Source organism: Vitis vinifera, chromosome 11 (genome assembly GCF_030704535.1).
Source record: "Vitis vinifera cultivar Pinot Noir 40024 chromosome 11, ASM3070453v1".
NCBI classification, from domain to species: Eukaryota; Viridiplantae; Streptophyta; class Magnoliopsida; order Vitales; family Vitaceae; genus Vitis; species Vitis vinifera.
The window spans coordinates 19968440-19984017 of record NC_081815.1 but is presented as its reverse complement, the minus strand read 5'-3'; the positions used below and the strand labels follow the sequence as shown (position 1 = coordinate 19984017).

The window sequence follows — 15578 nt, the reverse complement described above, 5'->3', positions numbered from 1 at the left end:
TTAGTCAGATGGTCACATCGCTGTCCTTGGAAGGCTATTGCACAAGTCTTTCAGGAGTTTTCCTTGTTTACTCGGTATGTGGTAGGAAACGGGAAAAGAATTCGGTTCTGGGAAGATTTGTGGTGGGGGGACCAACCTTTGGGAACCCAATATCCAAGACTATTTAGAGTAGTCGTGAATAAAAACATTCCTATTTCTTCAGTTCTCGGTCCTACTCGTCCGTTCTCTTGGAATTTGAATTTCCGTTGTAACCTGTCAGATTCTAAGATAGAGGACTTAGAAGGCCTCATGCGGTCATTGGATGAATTGCATCTATCTCCTTCGGTCCTAGATGCCAGATTCTGGTCATTATCCTCTTCAAGGCTTTTTTCAGTCAAATCCTTTTTTCTAGCATTATCTCAATCTTCTGGATCTCCTCAGGACTTTCCTTCAAAGTTCGTTTGGAATTCTCAAGTTCCTTTCAAAGTGAAGTCCTTTTTCTGGTTAGTGGCACACAAGAAGGTGAATACTAATGACATGTTACAAGTGAGAAGACCCTACAAAGCCCTTAGTCCTGATATTTGTATTCTGTGCATGAAGCATGGGGAATCAGCAGATCATCTTTTTCTTCATTGTTCCTTGACGATTGGGTTGTGGCACAGGTTATTTCAATTAGCTAAGATGGATTGGGTTCCCCCGAGGAGCATATCTGACATGATGTCCATCAAATTTAAAGGCTTTGGTACTTCTAAAAGGGGGATAGTTTTGTGGCAAGCTGCGTGCATCACTCTAATTCGGGTTGTGTGGTGAGAGAGAAACACGAGGATTTTCAAGGATAAAGCAAGGAATTCAGAGTTTCTTTGGGACTCTATTGTTTTCCTTGCTTCTCTTTGGGCTTTCTGTTCCAAGGCATTTAAGGGGACTCCCCTTAATGTGATTCAACTTGATTGGATAGCGGTGTGTACTCCATAAGGATTGGTCCTTATAGGGAGTTCGTTTGTTTTCTGTGTATTTTCCTGTAATTTAGTTGTCTTTGGCGGGAGGATTTCTCATCCTTCTTCTTGTACTTCTTTTTCTATCAATATATCTTTGTGTCGTTTCCAATCAAAAATACCATTTGTTTACTTTCTCTTATGTAGACATTGTTTGCTTTGGGCTTAATGGACACTCAAGGCTTTAAAACACATCTACACAGTTAAAAGGAATTCACTATATGTATAGTATCAAGAATTCATTCCCCTGTCTGATGTGGGATATGGAGGCGTTAGGTGACTGTGATATCCCACATTGGCACTATATATAGTAAACTCCTCTTAATTATGTAGATGCATTTTAAAGTTGTGAAAGTTCATTGGACCAAGAGTGGACAATATCTATACGATTAGGAGTAGATTATTACACTACAACTATGAGATAACACATGAAAAAAGGCTTGACACAAACTTGGTAAAACCCCTCCCCAACCATTGATTGAGTAGCTTCCAACATCAACAGGGCACCCATCACTACTTAACTGTCATAAATGTTTAGATAAAATGGTGTAGCATGCGCATCTTGTAGGAATACCAAGGTACTTAGGATATTCTCCCAAATGAATCATTCCATAACCTTTGTACATTCAGATTCACATTTAACAGTTGACTACAAACAAAAGGAAAATACACACACATACACACATATACATAATTGAAACATATGTAAGCACCACTGTGTCATTTGACAAGTTAAACATACCTTTTCCAAATAGTCTGGCTTCAGATTACCCCATGGATGTCTTCCACTTCCATAGCTATGAAGATTCAAAGCAACTATTGCCCTCACACTTGAAGTTGAAAGAAACATTAAGTGAAATGAAATGAATAAATGATACTAATAATAAATCAAGAAAAAGAAATAAAAAATAAAAAAAGGTTGCTATTTTGCACAAAGCCTGATAGCATTTCAAGTCCTGCTATATATCTTTAAGAAAAACAAAATAATATGACCATTAAAGTTTTGGGCATGTTATAGGTCAATATAAAAAGAGTAGAACTTTTCAATAATTGGTGATGTTCATTAAAGGTGATGCATACAAAGAAATCATTACAAAGATCTAAAAATGCGTGAAGCAAAAGGAAAGAAATATTAGAACTATACCTTGAAGGAACTCGAATCTGCTCCCATTCTGAACAATTGACCTTTTTAATATGAATTTTTAAGATGTTTTTGAGTCCCCTGGTGTCAGAAAGTATTTAAGTGTGTATTAGCATAGAAAAGCTTTACATTTAGATAAACAATTGTTGGCTTGACAAAACAAGAATCAATTAATAACGTAAAAGAAATTCAAAAACCAAGAAATCAATCATTCCAAAAAGAATAAAGCTATTACACACAGAATGAAAAAAAAAAAAAAAAATCCAAGGATATAACTAACCATCCTAAAGATGTCAGAACAAAATAATGTTATGAATTTTAGCTGACTATAAAAAAAGTTTTAAAAAAAAAATGCATCCCAAAAAGGGATGGCAGTGGTTGAGAAGTAGTACAAGTTGTACCTCATGGAGGACAAGACACTTCATGGAGAACAAAACAGGAAAACCAATAGATCACATCAAGTGATTTGAAGCCTAGAGAAGAAAATGAAATTCGGATTATCTTATGAGGGACAAAACAACATCAGATTCCTTACAAATGAAAACCCAAATAAAGAAAAGAACTTGGATTCTCCTCTAAATAGAATTAAAAGAATAAGTTCTTCAATTTCTCTCAGCACCAGAGAAGAAGCATTGCTGTCTACTACCCTTCCACTTCTCTCTAAGTTCTTTCCTACTTCTGTAATTAGAAAGAGAGAATAAATAAACCAGAAAAGAGAGAATCTAATCACAGATTCTTTATAAGGCATCCAACATAATTTTTAGAGGTACTGAAAATTGCAACCCATGCCCCTTGAGAAAGCCCCAATGTACAAGCAACCTTACTGAAAAGATTCTTATCACTTTTCTTCAACCTGATATAGAATCTTAATACTGAGTAGGAAATGCCCACAAATGCATTAACATATCAGTTCAGAGAAACATGATGATCAGTGGAATGACCTGTCCTCCAAGTCAAAAGTCAATAATCATTCATTTCAGAGAAACATATTGACTTTCAGAGAAACACCTATCAGAATAGAGGGAAACGAGATTAATAATGCCCCTTTCTACATTTCAAACCCTTCAGCTTTTGGCAAAACCCATAAGATAGAATTTTAAAAAGAACTTGAATGCAATCCAGACATTAATGCAGCTGATTCCAATAAATTTAATCCAAAATAAGCCCTAAGTTGTTAAGTCGTAGACTTACCTTGATAATTGTCGACCTTTTTCTTTAAATCAGAAACAAAATATATTCACTTCATTGAATGATAAAGCAATGTACAACATACTACAAAAGTTCTACATGCTCAAGGAGGAAAAAAGTCTCTTAACAAAAGAAGCCAAGTGTTTTGCTCTTTCCTCAGTTAACTGGTTTGCACCTTGATTAGCTATGAGAGAAATCCAAAAGAAAGAGCATCCCATTTCGCTAGCAACATCTAGAATTTTGCTGAGCCGACGATTGAACTTCCATGAGCCTTTACACCTATTAGACACTTAAGAGATAGCAACAGACAAAAGGTTTTAGCTTGCAACAAGCCCTACAATAAAGCTGGTCTCTCAAACTCAATAGTTGAACCCACACCAGTAGGTTTAGAGTAAGTTCTCAATATTGTACTTGAATGATTTCTAATCACGCCTCCTATACCGAATTATCCTGGATTACTCAAAGAACATCCATCAAAGTTTAACTACACCAGACATATTGGAGGAGGTAACAACTTCCACATGGATTAAACCAAAATTATTTTAACAGCTCCATTAATACATCTGTATGGCTTATGATTTATAATAGTGCAAAAACATTGAAAGCAATATCTAAACCATTAGAGCCTTCTCCCATTCAAAATCCCTTATACCCTTAGTATTTCATCACGTACTTTCACTTGAGTTACCTATCAAAAAATAATAATAATAAATAAAAGTCACAATTTGACATTGAAACTAAAGTTCCCCAACCTTGATGTAAAGTTACAAGCTTATGATTTATCCTATGGAGCCTAAAAAAATGCTTTCAAACTTAAAATTTCCAGGCATTAGTTTTTTTTTTTTTTTCCAAGTGACCAACCCAACCCTTAATAACCCCCACCCCTTTGTTTGTTTTTTTTTTTTTTTGATAGGAAAAATAGAATAAAATATATTAATAAAACACCTTGGGAAAAAAGGGGTGCAACCCATGTACAAATATGAAGTACACAAGTTGTACAAAAATTAATAGGAGCAAGAAGCAAATGACTAACCTCACTTACTTAACTATCACTCAAGCTGTCTTCAAAATTTATGAAGGAAAGATTAGCACTTCTTCGCCTAGAAGAACAAATACATTCTTCACAACCAAAATGGACCACTCAAAAGTGCTAATTATTGCATTTTATAATAAATAGACCAAAAGAAACACAAAGGGGTCAACTTTCAAATCCTGCCAGCTAAGGAAAACATCCCTAACTGATTAAGGGAGAGCCCAAGACACACCAAATAAAGACATAGTAAAAAAACTAATAAAAAATATGATCTGCAGACTTGCAATCATGTCCACAAAAGCAGCATTGCTAAACCACATCCCAACCCTCCTCATAAGCTGGTTAGTTGAAAATATTCTTTTCCGTACTGCCTCCCAAAAAAGGAAACCAACCTTCAACAAAGCCCTAGGGCTCGAAATCCTCTTAGCTAAGAAAGATTCTCCTAAATTTCAAAGATCTATAGTAGCACCTGATTGAGAAGAAACCTTCTTGGAGACCTTCTACAACTTATCAACTTATCACTCACTAACTACAACGAGTCCACTAAAGTCACCTTAGAATCTAAAAGGTTCCTTTTGAATCTATGTTCCAGCAGTATTTATCCCTTGCTGATCCACACCTCACCTTCCTAGGCGTTGCAAAGACAGACAAAAAATAGACTAGGAAGCTAGAAAGATTGCTCGTCACATTACTTCCAAGACAAACTAAATTTGTTATAACTCTACAATTCCAACTTCTTTCTTTGACCAACCAATTTTGTTTGGAAATCTAAAGTCACAATGAAGATTAAGGCCTTTGCATGGCTTACAGTAAGTAAGAAAATCGATAACCATTGAGAAAGCCTTTTAAAGCTCTCGATCCTAATCAATTTTATATACTTTAAGAGTATAACACTATGGCTTTGGCATAGCCTATTTAGACTTTTAGACTTTCTAGGATAAATAAGGTTCCTCCAAGGGTGAATAATATTATGATGATCATTTTTTTTCTTTCTTCATTTATTTTTATTTTTATTTTTTTGGTGTGAGGGTGGGAATGAAGGGTCTCATGGCATGTGACCTGTTCACTTTGTTATTTATAGTTTGGAAGGGAAAAAACGCTAGGATTTTTAGGATAAATAAGGACATTAAAGTCTATTTCGAACTTTTTACATTTTTGTTCCTTTCTTTAGACTTTTACTTCTATGACTTTCAGGTTACTTCTTGGGCATTTTAAGCTTGGTTGGAACATGATTTTTGAGTTAAAGAGGTTAGGAAGAGAGTTGCTTCCCATATGTATCCATACCTCTAATAGATTTAGTTAAATTAAACTTAGATGGGTGCACATTAGATGTCCTAAAGAATTGTTGTCACCAATTTTATAGGATCATACACATATCAATACAAAATGTATCCACACGAGATACAAAATGTATTTAGACTACTTTGTGCTCAAATAGAAACGGCCTTCGATGGAGATACATGATCCTGAAAATTAAATGGCAGTAGGCCCAACGCACTCTTAGTAAAGCTCTTTCTGGTGAAAACCCAAAAAATGGAAAAGGCTTTGGGCCTCCTATCTCACCTTTAAGGAGGCAAGCCCAATTGGAAATCGTTGTAGATAAGGGCTTTTGATGCAATTTGGGCCACTTGTCATTGCGCTCAAAGGTTGACCAGTCTAATTCAAATTTCCTAAAGACTCAAGGCTCCATTCTCTTAGCGTCAATGCCTCAATCTTCCACAGTCATATGCCTAAGCTACCATTTCCAAGCCTAGTCACAAAGATTACTAGTTCACGTGCAAGAAGTTTGCCTCTATCTTTCCAAGTTTCATCTGTGCACAACAACCATAGTTGGTTTTGCTGTAGAGATCGGAGGTTTTAATCAAGAAAGAGATATCATAATGGAGGTTGAAAAATCCTTGGGGGAGGAGAATGAGAGTTTCGTCCCTTTGGAGGGAACAAGGTCATCAAAGGTCCAAGGTGTGACTATGATGGCTAGGGATGGTTTAAATCTCAACTCGCATTTTTCAGGGGTAGCTTCAAGTGTGGTGAAGGGTAGAAAGGGTGTTTTCTACTATGGTTTTCAAGTCCAAGTATGTTCTTTTAACCCACAATCCACTATTAATGGCAAGATTTCAATAGGCTACTCATATGCTTCCTACTTCCCTCTCCCCTGTTTGGTCTTTGTCCACTTCCATCCTTCCTTTTTGGTCAATTTGTTATTCCTCAATCACCTCGTTCAAACCATCAGTGATTTACAATGTATCATCTGCCTCAGAGGTTGGTTGTCCCATTTCAAAAGGTGTGGAGTCTCCAAGGTTGTCAAAGGTCCAAGGTGCGACTACGATGGCTAGGGACGGTTTAAATCTCAACTCGCATTTGTCACGGGTAGCTTCAAGTGTGGCTGAAGGTAGAGGGGGTGTTCTCTATTGTGGTTTTCAAGTCCAGTTATGTTCTTTTAACGCACAATTCACTATTAATGGCAAGATTTTAGTAGGCTACCCTTATGCTTCCTACTCCTCTCTCCCCTGTTTTGTCTTTGTCCACTTCCATCCTTCCTTTTTGGTCAATTTGTTATTCCTTAATCACCTCGTTCAAACCATTAGTGATTTACAATGTATCATCTGCCTCAAAGGTTGGTTGTCCCATTTCAGAAGGTGTGGAGTCTAATAGTTATTCCTAGCCAGGAGTCAAAGTGCATCTCTTTCCATAGTTCACCTAATAACAATCCTAGTGAGCCCTTCTCAGTTGAAATATTTTCATATAGAAGGTCTCACTCCTACAAAAATGGCCACTATTCAGTTGGTTTTGGGATCTATGAATATCAAGCTTGTCAAATATTGTGAGAATGGCATTCGATTGGGCAATATTAGTGCTCATTCTTTAGATAAGGTCTACTCTAGGAGGAAGAATAAACCCTTATTTGTTGCTTCTAGGCTTCCATACGTTCTGTCTCCTAGGTTTTTTCTGGGCTATTTTTTGTAATTATGAAAATCATTAATTGGAATATTAAAGGTCTAGTTCTAGAAAGAAAAGAAGGGTTGTGAAGGAATTTCATGAAAATCCGAATGTTGTAATTCTTTTTGAAACAAAGAGTGCGTCTTGTGATAGGCGGTTTATAGGTATTGTGTGGAAGATTAGAAACAAAGAGTGGGTTGTTCTCCCAACTTATGGGGCTTAGGGAGGGGTAGTGATTATTTAGGATGCTTTGAAGTTCAATTGTATAGAGATAGTTCTAGGGTCATTCTTAGTAATAATGAAGTTGAAATTAGATGAAAAAGGGATTTTTTAGCTTACCTTGGTCTCTGGTTCAACTAATTCCTATTTTAGGAAGGATTTTTGGATGGAGCTTCAAGACCTTTTAGGTTTAGCTTTTTTGAAATGGTGTGTTCAAGGAGATTTTAATGTCATAAAAAGAATTTCAGAAAAGTTGGAAGGTTCAAGATTAACCCCAAGCATGAAGGACTTTGATGAATTCATTAGAAAAAGTGAGTTGATTGACCTTTTTTTTTTTTTTTCATCGGAAACAAAAATTTATTAATGATAATAAAAGTCTAAGAAAAGGATGAGAAGTCCTTCCTTGAAAATACAAAACTTGATCAAAGTAATGCTTACACCCCACTATGCAAAAACTATACACGAAGGCTAACCCCAACTATCTCAAACTTTTGAATTACAAACCGAAAGCTAATTGAGTTAAATAACGTTAAGTGGAGCTCCTCTAAAAGCGATAGTACAAGAGGTCTAAAGAGGAGTAGAAGTGAAGCAAATCCCACAACATCCTTTCCGATCTCCATTTCTTCTCAAAAGTCGTTGCATTTCTTTTTTGCCACACGATCCAAAATAAAGTGAGGCAAACAATTTGCCAAAAAGTCTTGCCTCTAATTGAATTCCCAATCCTCTAAAAGAAATAATCATCATATCGTCAATGCTCCTAGGCGGAACCAATCCATCCTTGCTAAACTAAAAAACTTGTGCCATAGCCCCAAAGTTAAAGGACAATGTAGAAAAAGAAGGTCAATTGACTTTCCATTTCCTTTGCATAAAATACACCAATGAAGACTCAGAGATTTGTAAGGTCTTCTCAACTGTAACATGTCATTGGTGTTTACCTTCCCATTTGCTACTAACCAAATAAGGGCCTTAACCTTTGAGGGGGCTTTTGATTTCCACAAAAAAATTGACCCTCCTCTTAGGAATGAGTCTTTCACATGGTCAATTATGCTAGAGATCTTTGTTCGTAAGAGGTTGGATAGATTTTTATTTTCAAATGAATGGAAGCAAGGATTCCATCAAAGCATCCAAGAAGTGCTCCCCAAATTTACTTTGGATCACTATCTGATTGTCCTAGATACCAACCCTCTTAAGTGAGGTACGACACCACTTATATTTGAAAACAGTTAGTTGTTATACCCAGATTTCAAAGAAAATTTTGGTTGTTAATGGAATGAGTGTTAGGTTGTAGGGTTGGGAAGGTCATAAATTCATGAAAAAGTTATAGTTTGTCAAATCAAAGTTGAAAGATTGGAATGAAGTATCTTTTGAAGACTTAAAGAAGAAAAAGAAAAATATTCTCACAAACATTGTTAGCTTTGATGCCATGGAACAGGAAGGGAATTTGACTATTGAACTTTCAGCAAGAAGGGCCTTAAGGAAAGGGAAATTGGAAGAGTTGTTGTTCGAGGAAGAGGTGTTTTGGAGGAAAAAAGCAAGGGTCAAATGGATAAGAGAAGGGGATTGCAACTCTAAATTTTTTAAGAGGTGGCCAATGGTAGGTGGAATAGGGAATTTATAAAGTCTTTGGTGTCAAAAGAAGGGGTAGTTCTAGATAACATCAAAAACATTTCAAAGGAGATTAAACATTATTTTGGGAAGTTATACTCTAAGCCTACACGTGGTTCTTGGAGGATAAAAAGACTGGATTGGTCTCTTATTTCAACAGAGAGTGCTAATCGACTAGATTGCTCTTTTTCAGAAGAGGAGACTCACAATGTTGTGTTTTAGTTAAACAAGGAAAAGGCCCCCGAGCTTGATGGTTTCACCATTGCTTTGTATTAGGAGTGTTAGGATATGATTAAGGATGATCTTCTAAGAGTATTCTTAGAATTTCACAATAAAGGAATAATAAACCAAAACACCAAAGCTACCTTCATTGTTCTAGTGCTAAAAAAGAGTCAAACCAGTAGAATTTTAGATTTCAGACCTATTAGCTTGGTCCCTAGTTTGTACAAGATCATAAACTAAGTCTTATCAAGGTAGTTACTTAAAGTCCTCCATGATATCATCTTCATTTCCTAGGCAGCTTTTTGTGAGGGGAGACAAATTTTGGATGTTGTCTTAATGTTAATGAGTTGGTGGATAAGAAAATGAGATTAAGAGAAGAACGGATAATCTTGAAAATTGATTTTGAAAAATCTTATGACCATGTAGATTGGAGTTTTTTGAACCATGCACTTGAAAAAAAAAGTGTTTAGTTCGAAATGGAGTCTTAGATGAGGGGATGCTTGTCTTTGGCAAGTTTTGTGGTCTTAGTGAATGAAACAACCAAAGGTTGGGTTAAGGCATCTAGAAGCTTAAGACAACGAGATCCTCTTTCCCCTTTTTTTTTTTACCATTATTACTGATGTTTTAAGTAGGTTGTTGCTAAGAGCGAAGGAGAGAGATTTATTTAAGGGGTTCCTAGTGGGCAGAAATAGGACTAAAGTGTCTCATTTACAATTTGTTGATGACACTATCTTTTTCTCAAGAGCTTCTATGGAAGATCTGCAAACTCTTAAGCTAATATTGCTAGTTTTGGGGCATTTGTTAGGGCTTAGGATCAATCTAAACAAAAGCATTATTTCTTGCATCAACACAAGTTAAGATCAAACCTCTAAGATAGTTTTAAGGCTTGAATGTACAGTTTCTAATTGGCCTTACCTGGGTCTTCCAATAGGGGGAAATATGAAATCAAACTTACTTAGCGATCCAATGATTGATAGAATCTCTAGGAGATTGGATAGGTGGAAAAAAGTTTTTTTGTTCTTAGGGGGTAGAATAAATCTAATTTTGTAATAACCCTAATTTTTAATAATGATACTTTTGAAGTTTCATTTTAATTACCTCCTTGCTAAAAAAACATGAGCATCACCTTCTTGTCTATCATTAACCAAGTATGAGGTGTCAAAGAGCATGCAACCAAGTATGTGGTGTTGAGAGCACGCAATCGTATAAGGTGTCAAATGCATGCAACCTAAAGGACACTAAGTCGCCTTCATCATGTGACACCTAATATGGCATAGTGACTCATCAAGCTGTTGTAGCTACTCAAGCACCTAGAAGGATCAAGTACGTGCCACATGTTATATCCCTATGCAATAAGAAAGACACTAATCATTTCCCTTTAATTGGCACCTAGTTAGGCCACGCAACGAGTCACCTATATATTCACTTGCTTTAAGTTCTTATAAATCAGATGTTCACCTGCCAAGAAAGGAAAGGAAAGAAGTATTAAAAAGCTCCTATGGTAGTACTATTCCAAAGGTTGGATCTTCGAGCTATCATAACAAATGTTGTACAACAATTCCAATCTAAAAAGGTGAGTGATCTTATAATATATGATTTAAAATGGTTTCATAATTATATATCTCATGTTTAAAATGTTATATGTGTTCATTATTTTTTAAATATCATGAGATATGCTTTGAAAATGTGTTAGTCAAATACTATGTTTATAACAAAAGTGTTCATTGTATCTTTGATATCTATATATGTATATATATAGTTAAGATGGTTTAGTGGTCATGAAGGGATGTGTATGGTTTAGGGAAACTTTGTCTAGGGAAGCTGAGTTTTAAGCGGAACCATTGTGACCCCTCTAGTCTTTCCTAGAAACTTACCTAGTATGTACTATTCACTAAAAATCACTGATACTATCATTATGGTACTTTACATTATTATTATGGATGTGATTGTTATATACGTTGGACCTATATCATGCCATAGAGATGGAAGGACACACCATAGTTGGTTGACTTTGTGATCTTTTATGTTGAGAGATGAAGGGCACTGGAGCAGTTTGTATGAGAAGCATGCTAAGAGATGTCAAGGCACTGGAGCAGTTTGTATGAGAAGCATGCCGAGAGATGTCGAGGCACTGTATTTATATGACACCATGATATATGAGATATATGTCATCGGTGGATGCATATATGATATACGTCGATGGAGCAAGGGGCATTGTAGCAATGATATTGCATGATATTGGGATGTGTCGGGAGTTGGAGTGGCACTACAACCATGGATTATGCATGTGTTTGATTGATTATACATCGGGTTGTTTGATGTTGTATGCCTATTTGATTGTTATACTATCTATTATCTACGTTGAGTGTTACATGCATGATGAAACTCCTTTCACTATTTTGGACTAACCATCCTAAAACCTACGTTATATGATCATTCATTGAGTTATACTCACTTTGTAGTTCCCTAAATTTTTCAAATGACGACTAAGTAAAACCAGATACTAAGCAAGTTCCAGAGGATAGTCAACAAGGCATATAACCCTTGTTGCCCTTTTCTTTTTGTTTCTTTTTGGATAAACTACTGACATGTAGCCATTTCCTTAGGTATGTACAAGTTTTTGATCCCTTAAGGCCAACTTTTATGTACTCAAAACGTAGTATCTCAAAAAGGTAATAAATATATAGTTCCTTGATATGTTTCCTTATGCGCTTTGACACCATATATCGGGTGACACCATATATCGGGTTACAAGTTAATTTCCTTTCATAGGATAGTATCTCCATCTCAGTCTTTAGACTATAAATGAGATATTGCCTTGCGTGGGTAGCACCTGCAAGGGTTGTCACAAATTCGGTCTTGTTTGTCTCACATCCCAAGCTATTTCTTATCCATTTTCAAGATTCCAACATCAATAACAAGAAGGATTGAAAAATCGCAAAAAGATTTTTTATGGTCGGGATTTGGGGAGGGTAAAAGGGGTCATTTTATTAGTTAGGATCTAGTGTGTAGGCCTAAATAGTTTGGTGAATTGGGGCTTAGAAATATTTCTCTGAGGAATCGTGCTTTATTAATGATATGGCTTTGGAGGTTTCGTAAGGAAAGTTACGCTCTTTGGAATCCATTTATTTTAAATATCTATGGGACACATCCTAATGGTAGGACGTTAATAATATTGTCAGATGATCACATTTGTAACCTTGGAAGGCCATTGCATATATTCTCTAGTTTTTTTTTCACACACACTCACTTTGTGGTGGGTGATAGGACTAGAATTCGTTTCTAGGAAGATTTGTGGTGGAGGGATCAACCTTTGCGTTCATAATTTTCAAGACTTTATAAAGTCATCATAGCTAAAAATCTCTCCATTTCAGCTGTTATTGGTTATGCCCCCTCTTTTTCTTGGAGTATTGTTTTTCACCACAACTCAATTGATTCAAAGATTAAGGATCTTGAAAGACTTATAACTTTCCTTATCTACATACACTTGTTTCCATATGACCCAGATGCAAAAGCATGGGCACTTTTCTGTTTGGATTTATTCTCATTAAAATCATTCTTCTTCTTGTCCAATATATCAAATTTAGTTTCTTTCCATCTAACTAAATTTTTATGCAAATCAAAAGTTTCACGTAAGGTCAAAGCATTTGCTTGGTTAGTAGCACACAAAGAGGTACATAACAATGACATGCTACAGTTGAGAAGACCCTTCAAAGTCCTTAGTCTTAATTAGTGCATCCAATGTAGGGAGAGTGGAAAGACAATTGACCATTTCTTTGATCAAGTTTGTGTATTTATGGGGAAGATTCTCCATCCTTCTCATGAACTCTTTATACGTAATTAATACATCTCCTATTTCTCAATAAAAAATAAATAAATAAATAAAAAGGTGTATTAACAAGCATATATGCTAAAGAATGGGTTTAGACCTCAAGGGGTTTAAGATAGAGTGATCGACTCATCATTTCCTATAAGGGCAAATGTGCTAAGCAAATTGATGTTATGAGTGGAGGAATGGAATTTTTAGGGCTTCTTATGGGATAGAAATCAGATAAGGATGACTCATTTATAGCTCATTAATGACACAATTTTCTTCTCAAGAGCTAATTCAAATGACAAAGTATTAAATTAATTTTATTAGTGTTTGGACATTTGAGGATTGACAATAAATCTAGACCTTCTTAGGATTAATGAGTCAAGATATAGTCTTAGAATTGGGTTCTTCTTCATAATGCAATGTTTCCTATTAATCCATGTGCATTATTGTCTTCCTATCGAATGGTTAGGGGAATCCTAGAGTTCTCTTTTTGGGATCCAATATTTGATAGGGTTTTTTGATGGTTAGATTGCTTAAAAAAAGCCTACATGTCATTAGATGGTAGAATAACTTTGGTACAGTCATGCTTATCCCATGTTTGCTCTCATTTTCTTTCTATTTTGAAGTCTTCTATTAAAGTGGCACATAGGATTGAGGGACTAAAGAATGACATTTATGATCAAGTGAGGGGAAAAGGAAAGAAATCACCTTGTTTGATGGTAAAAGTGTGTAAGCAAAAAAGTGAAAGATGGGGGAGGAAATACCTTTGAGGCATAGTTGTTAACTCATAAAACGCGTCATATATTGTGTTTTTATTTTTCTATATCGTGCATATTGTATCATGTATCATAAATTTTTTTTTATAGTGAAAAATAAATAGAAAAAATATGTATATGCGTGTATATCTATTGAAAATATGAAGTGTAGAATAATATATAACAAATTTTATGGAAGATAGTAGGATCAAAAGAGTTAAACCATACCATATTATATCATAAGAAAACACTGAATGTTAAGAGTTTTTATAAGTTCAAATTAACAAAATATGACTATAATATATAGATTCAACACATAATCCACTAAAATAAACTTCTTCAATTGCTAGCTATGATTTTTATTTCCAAATTCTAACTAGACATATGTACTTATTGTGTTGTTCATAGATATATATATCTTTATTTATCATCTTCAAAGTTCCAAATTTTCAGGTTTGTCATCATTCCTTTTCCACCAAAAGAGAAATTTAAAAAATCTAATATATTAAGTAAAAATTGTGTTCACTAATCACCATCATTTTCATTGTCAATATTCAAACCATTCAAATGAAATAAGATTATTTTATCTATCTTTCCTTTTTATCATCAATTTTTAATCTTTTAGTACATTTTAAACAATTAATATAATAATTCTTTTAACAAAAAAATTAATTTGATTTTTCTTAAAAATTATAGAAAATAGTTGAAGATGTATGTATCATCATTGTATCATAATATCATGTATTCTATCATATATGTATTGCACGATACACTTCAAAATAAGATATAGATTGCGATTCATATTGATTTCTATAAAAAAGAAAATGAATTATATTGTTGTATCATATTGTGTATCGTAAATTTTTAACAACTATGCTTTGAGGTTCAAAGCCTATTAGTGAAGTGGTTATGGAGATTTCCTAGGAACAAAATATTTTGAGCATTTATGGGTAACACTCTAGTAGATGGGATGTCACTGTGACTTCTAATTGTAACCAAGTTCTAGCTATTGATCAAATTGATGCAATCTTCTTTCAAAGCAAGGATTTCACATTTTTCTATTTACTTAATTATTCCATGGCAATAAAGTGTTTGTTCTTAACAAAAAGAAAAATAGATAAATAAAAAGTATCTAGACCAATATTTTGCCTAGGAATGATTTCTTATGTTACCTAGATGTTGTTAAGTTAATTATAAGTAATTCTTTTTTTTTTCTTTTTTTTTTTACTAAAAAGGGGATCACTACCCTCCCATGGTACAATGATTTCCATGAAGCAAACTCTTCCACCCAAATTTAATTGTTCTTTTCCTTTCTTGTTTATACATTTAAAGATGACTAAAGTTTTTTATGGTTTCAATATCCAAAATCTACACGAGCATGCAATTGTATTTGTACATGATGAGTTCCTTTCAGCATAAATATCTTACAAGGTTTGACAGCCCTCAATGGTTTCAATATCCATATTCCACACAAATATGCAGTTTTAGTTTTACATAAATTATTTCTTTTGGATTAGTTGGAGACTGGTTTTATCATTTTCTATATTAAGCCATCCATTAATGGTTAAACTGATTAGAACTAAGAAAGAGTGTTAAAAGTTTAGAACATTTTTGTGGTTTTTATGAATTAATGCACTGAAAAATTGTAATTTTTTATAGTTAAATCAAAATTAAAATTAGAAGGCACTTA

The 15578-nt window shown here is 34.6% G+C and overlaps 1 protein-coding gene across 2 annotated transcripts in view; it reads right to left on the bottom strand.

Annotated features, from left to right (window-relative positions):
- Positions 1-15578, bottom strand: part of LOC100241035 (diacylglycerol kinase 3) — a 55882-nt gene that overhangs the window by 15963 nt on the left and 24341 nt on the right. For both annotated transcript variants that reach the window (XM_002271948.5, XM_059740498.1), the window contains exons 9-10: positions 2116-2193; positions 1714-1801 (exon numbers count right to left, since the gene is read on the bottom strand). In XM_002271948.5, the coding sequence (XP_002271984.3) occupies positions 1714-1801; positions 2116-2193 (166 nt within the window). The remainder of the gene's footprint in view (positions 1-1713; positions 1802-2115; positions 2194-15578) is intronic.